The sequence below is a fragment of the Sinocyclocheilus rhinocerous genome, unplaced genomic scaffold, assembly GCF_001515625.1.
Source record: "Sinocyclocheilus rhinocerous isolate Xijiao unplaced genomic scaffold, SAMN03320098_v1.1 scaffold6282, whole genome shotgun sequence".
Taxonomy (NCBI): Eukaryota; Metazoa; Chordata; class Actinopteri; order Cypriniformes; family Cyprinidae; genus Sinocyclocheilus; species Sinocyclocheilus rhinocerous.
The window spans coordinates 53,878-60,286 of NW_015640649.1; the positions used below are offsets into that span (position 1 = coordinate 53,878).

Consider the following 6,409-nt stretch of genomic DNA (forward strand, 5'->3'; position numbering starts at 1 on the left):
TGGTGCTGTTTGTACGAATTGTTTTGAGAAATGCACATACTTTTTTGCAAATATTAAGGATGATTTGAGAAATGCACCAAAGTGACTTTAAGTGGTTAACAAAGTAGAATATCTGCTGTGTACAAACATTTAGCTGAAACACTCTGCAAAGTTCCGACTGATCTAAAGTCTCAGGTATACAACAGTTAGCTGAAACACAGCTGTTTACCCAAACACTACAGGCAACAGCGGCGCTGCATGGGACCAGAAGATGGTAGTGTCTCTCAAAGAGAGAAAAAAGCTTCAGTCTCTCTCCCTGGACTGGAATTCTCTGGGTTCCTTTGTCAAACAGACAAAGAGGAACAAGAACAACACAGAAAAACAGGCCACGCTGCACAGAAATCATTCAAATTAAATAAAACAAGTTCCTACATCCCTATGGACATAACACTGTGCTTCATGAAATCTGCCTCCATTGATTTATTTACTGAGAAAACAGCACAAAACAGAGTGAGCTGATATCTTCCAGCATATCCAATAGCCCTTGTTCTGGCACTAAAATAAGATAGATAGATAGATAGATAGATAGACAGATCTAGATAGATCTGGATAGATGATAGATAGATAGATAGATAGATAGATAGATAGACAGATATAGATAGATAGATAGGTAGGTAGGTAGGTAGACAGACAGACAGACAGAGATAGATAGATAGATAGATATATTACAGAAACAATGTCTGGGCCACCAACAAACCAAATCTTTTAAGATCTGTTTTTTTTTTGTAACTGCTATCTTATTTTGTTTCTGTAGATGGTAGTGCAATAAAGATGTACTTCTGGTTTGTCTGCTAGCTCTTCCTCCATGACTTCAGTCAGCTGTGTCAGCACAAGCCTGTCTCAGAGGAGCTGCTGTAGATTGTAATTATCATTCTAAACTGAATACCGTTTACAAAAACAGCGACAATCCCACTATGGTCATCTTGTAAAGGAGTTTTTGTTGCTTGCCTCTGTCACCCTTTGGCTTGCTCCTCAGGGGCTTAAAGACAATTGATTGAACTATCTGGTCGACTTACTGAGACTATACCATCTTCTGTAGAGTTACTTTAGTTGCTAAACTATTTCTCTGTTCAAAGCAAGGCTGTGTTGTGTATAGAGCACTATATACATTGCTTTGTCTGATTTCAGAATAGCATTCTACTCTTACTATCTCTGCCATCTGCCAAGCTGTGCACCTGATGTGTGATTTATTTCTGTGAAGACACAACACAACAAGCTTGTAAATGCAAGGTGTGGTGTTTTAAGAGTGTGGTGAGAGCGCTCAGACAGGGTGAAGTCATTAGTAGGAGTGGAAACTGTGAAGCCTTCTCTGTCCCTGCCCATGTCTTTCTGTGGTTACCAAACACACAGCTCCAACAAACTGAGTCACAGCTAACAGGAATTTTCCCATTCTCTCTCTCATACCACTTTTCCACTTTTCGACACAGCCATATGCAGCTCCACTGACAGAGAAGCTTCTGTTTTGGAAACCCTGAACCTGTACACTGTAAAAAAATCTGTTAACTTTATGGTAAAATACCGGCAGCTATGGTTGCCAGAACTTTAATAACTAATGTTTAATCTCTTATTAAGTGTGTAATATATAACTAATACTCTTGAGTTGCACCACTGATACTACCGCAATCATTGTGAAACATTCCTAAGCACAATATGCACAAATAAAAGCTTTGAACTATGGCAGAACTTAAAGGGTTAGTTCACCCAAAAATTAAAATTAGGCTGCGTTTTACTCACCCCCGATGCATCCTAGGTGTATATGACTTTCTTCTTGGCTGTGACTGAAGTCAGTTGTAGTTTTGTTTCTTGCTCTTTTCTTCAGGGATTCTGCTTGTTAACAGCAGCTGTTGTTCAGTGTCTGAATTCACTCATTAGTTTTCAATCACTCGGTCTAGTGGACTATATAGTGAACTAATGTAGGGAATAGTGAATGAGGGTGTAGGGTGTGATTTCAGACACAGTCTATGAGTGTTGAATCTGAGGCTACTTCCTCGAAAACAAAGGTTAGATCTATTACAGTTATTCACCGTATATTGTAAGGAAACTTACTGTTAATCATTTAACAGGTTTTTACTGTGGCATTTCTACAGTCTTTTACCGTTAAAATCACGATAATGTTTTACAGTGTACAAGTATACTGTTAAGAGCTGAGATACTTGGATGAACTCGGTCTTGATCGCATACATTTCTCAGAGTACAGACGAGTCCATGTCATGGTTAACATAACAGATAAAAAAATAAGTAACAACATAACATGTTGTCAAGCTGTTTTTTTTTTTTTCATTCAGAGCATCACGTCAGAGGAATTCAATACCACGATCAATTAGAGGATGCATATCGTTTAACTCTTTTAAGTATAATTTTAAGAAACGGCTTCTTCACAATCAACAATGTGAACATTAATGTTGCTTTATCTATTTTGATAAGCTGCTTTTTATTTTTACTTTTTTTTTTAAATTGCCATTTTGTATAATCTGTTGTTTAATTGTATTTTATAGAGTTGTTTATATTTTTTGGTTGTATTTCGTTGTTGTTCTTCTACTTCTTTGTTGTAGTTTTTAGGCCTAATAACATCTGGCAAAGAGACTAGCAATGAAAACTAGCCTTCGGGCTAATTTGGGTACATTTACATTCATGACTGTTGATTAATGTACATTGTCCCTTTTTGTGAAGTAAATAAATAAATAAAACAAAGATAAAAAGACAATGATAAATATCTCCCAGTCATGCGCGGTTGGTTAAAGACTAGGACTCGACTCAGACCCAACACTACTGCTAAGGAGAGCATGCATATATCTGATTAAAGAGAATTCAAATATTTCATTTAATATAAGTATTATTTTAATTTTTAATCTTTTAGATTAAACAAATATCTGATTTATGATGGCATAAAGAAGCTGAATTAAATGTATATAAAATATCTTCTCAAAAAGGCTGAAATATGTTAAGTTTGTTTAACACTTTACAATAAGGTTACATTTGGTAACAGTTAATACTAGTGCTGTCAAACGATTAATTGCGATTAATCGCATCCAAAAGAAAAGTTTTTGTTTACATAATATATGTGTGTGTGTATTACTGTGTATGTTTATTATGTATATATAAATACAAACACATGCATGTATATATTTCAGAAAAATATGTTAAGTTTATATATTAAATATATTTATATATAATATAAAATATAATAATATAAATATATAAATGTATATGTATATGTAAATATTTTCAAAATATATACTGAATGTGTGTGTATATTTATATATACATAATAAATAAGCAGTACACATACATATATTATGTAAACAAAAATGTTTATTTTGGATGTGATTGATCACGATTAATCATTTGACAGCACTAGTTAATACTAACAAAAACATATCTGAAATAACAGTTTTTTTTTTCAGTTCATATTTATTAATCTAGTCTAAGGTTACAATGTGCTAGAATATATAAAGTCAGGGGATAGTTGTCATCATTTACTAGTAAATGTAAAAGTACAGTACAGTACCTAACCCAGAGTCACTGCTGTGAAATTTATTCAGCTCCACTTCAAATATATCATCACCTTATTCCACAGTGTGCATCCAAATGTAGGTTTTTATATATATATAAAAAAAACTTCAGCAAAAGTTTTGAAATTTTAAATATGTTTTACATTGTAAGTAAATGTTTATAAAAAAAAGTGGGAAAATGGGACAGATAAACACAGTGGAGTAAACAATCAAAGTTATGGTATCTATACATTCTAGAGATGATATCTTCACTGGTTCCGGTTCAGGGAGTTACTGTGAACATAACACTGCACAGACATGGAGGTGTTAGATCTACAGCATGGAGCTGCTCCAGACGGAGGCCAGCAGTGCGGCGCTGAGAGCCCCAGCCACAGACAGCTGCGCAGCACTCGCTCCGTTGCACAGATTTACAGCGCAGCAGCTTTTGGTCACCGTGTATCCCGCACCCAGGATGCTTCCAGCGGTGTTGTTGCAATCAGATGTGCACCCACTGGAGGACAGACTCAAAAACCCCGTCACATTGAACTCTGCGAAGAGCATTAGAGAGGAGCAGAAGCAAAATGTCAGAATTTATTAGTCTACTAATAAAAATAATAGTGTTTTCCAGAAGCCTGTGTTGGTAACTTTTTAACCATTTGTAACAGTCCTGGCTTTGGTTTTCTTTTACAGGTAGGTCTGTAGTCTTTATAGCTTTATGTGATAATAAATAAACTGGAATGTGGAATAAAATAAGGAATGCTCTCCTCATTAAAATGTCTACTATATGTATGGACATGTTGTTGAAGCTGACTTATGAAGGCATCTAAAGTGGCCCTTAACTATATGAAAGTGTAATGAATTGGCTAAATCATGTTTTATTTGATCTACAGCACTAATATCAACAGGTTTGTGTGAGGGATAGGCTTTAGCAAATATCATCATCTCAGTATAAAACCATTGCAAATATCACAAAATGAAGTTCTTGTGTGTGTGTGTTTGTGCGTGTGTGTGTGTGTGTTTGTGTGTGTGTGTGTGTGTGTGTGTGTGTGTGTGTGTGTGTGTGTGTGTGTGTGTGTGTGTTGACTGACCTGCTTTGGCAGTGTAGCAGTTGGTCTCGGAGGCAGCGCAGGACACTTGGGAACTGAATAAACATTTGCCTAGAATGCCCACTTTACAGGAATTACACGTCAGGGCTTCACCTGGAGAAACACAGAACGACAACGGGAAATTAAATTAGCATTCTTGTAAACTTCTGGACATATCCCTCCCCCAAAAGGTCTGGGTAATCCTGATTGAGTAATTCAGTAACCGCGTATAGAAATGATAAAGAAATGTAATAGACATCATTTCAATATCTTCAAACAGAACAGCACAGCATGATCAGAATGTTGATGCTGTGTTATAAAAAATCTGAATAAAACTGGACTGTTGTGAGTCTGATAATCAAACGTGTCAAGCTGGTCCAATGTGGGTAACCTAAACATATTTCCCACCCTCTGTCACAAGCATTTTCCTGATGCTTCAACAATATCTACTTTATTTATTTTACTGTAATTGTAATGAATTAAAAACACTTAAAGAAAAAAATTAGATTAGGGAACACATATGTTTCTCTCAGTGTGTTTTCCCTCAGTAAACTCTTAATTACTGGTTATTGATAGTGCATAATGTAGTTGTTGTAGTAGTTATAGTAGTCAACCCTATTTGTAGTAGGGTTAAGTTAAGTCATCTAAAACATGGTCATGCAGAGTAAGACATTAATATGTGCTTAATGTGTATAAGTACTAATAAACAGCTAATATGCCTGCTTATAAACAACTACTTAAGTGAATAGTGTCTAGACATCTAAAGTGTCACAAAAAATCCCTCAAGTCAGAAACATTACAGTAAAACTCTTCCTTAATAACCTTAACAATGTTTTTTATTTATTTGATGTAACAGATCCTCTTTTTGCTCTTACAAATACACTTAAAACACACTGAAAAAATAATTGCCATCATTACAACAATGTCCTCAAACAAATGCCAGCCATGTATATTGTACTATATTCAGCTGAAAATGCAGCTTAGCCATCACAGGAATAAATTACATTTTAAAATATATTCAAATATAAAGTTATTTTAAATAATAGCAATAGTTGTCAGCATTATGGCTTTTATTGTATTTTAATCAAGAAAATGCAGCCTGGAGAGCAGAAGATGTTTCTTTAAAAGCATTAAAGAATCTGAATTATGTCATTAATTAAGGGGAGGAGATGATAAAGGACCTATTTCTCTGTAGACTTACTGAGAGTGAGGAATCCAATCGCTGCAATGACTCCAAGCACAATTCTGATCATCATGTTGACGACGCGTTCAGCAGAACTGAATTCTGACAGCAGAGAAACTCTTCGGAGGACAGCAAGCACACTGGATGCTGGTCCGAATCTGTCCAGATATATGGCCGTGATAGAGAGGGTGGGGTTTTTTTGACAGAGGGGAGACAATGAATATGTGCAGCTGGAAAGACGCATATGAATGTGAAGAATGAACAGAGCAATCTGGTTTGGGGAGTTAAGAGATACCTGATTATTGACACACACACACACACACACACACACACACACGTGTACTTAGTTATATAAATTGGGACATTTTGTAGACGTCAATTGTTTTTTTTGTTTATAGTTGGTTATAAATGTTGTAACCAACCCTAACCCACACCCTGAAAGAAAATATTCTTACAATGAAAAGAAATGTACCCAAAAGGAGGTTTGGAGAGGTTTTGACAGATTCAGTTCACTTCTAAATACAATTTAGTCCCCAAAACATGCTAGTATTATGAAGTAGTAATGCAGTAGGTACACACACACACACACACACACACACACACACACACAC

The 6,409-nt window shown here is 35.6% G+C and overlaps 1 protein-coding gene across 1 annotated transcript; it reads right to left on the minus strand.

The window, feature by feature from the left end:
• Nucleotides 1-3,430: 3,430 nt before the first annotated feature.
• On the minus strand, nt 3,431-5,959 carry LOC107753390 (ly-6/neurotoxin-like protein 1). Its single transcript, XM_016569525.1, has 3 exons — nt 5,817-5,959; nt 4,619-4,729; nt 3,431-4,078 (listed from the first exon to the last, which is right to left on the minus strand). The coding sequence occupies exons 1-3, from the start codon at nt 5,869-5,871 to the stop codon at nt 3,864-3,866; spliced, it is 381 nt and encodes a 126-aa protein (XP_016425011.1). The 5' UTR covers nt 5,872-5,959; the 3' UTR covers nt 3,431-3,863.
• Between the last annotated feature and the right edge of the window lie 450 nt (nt 5,960-6,409).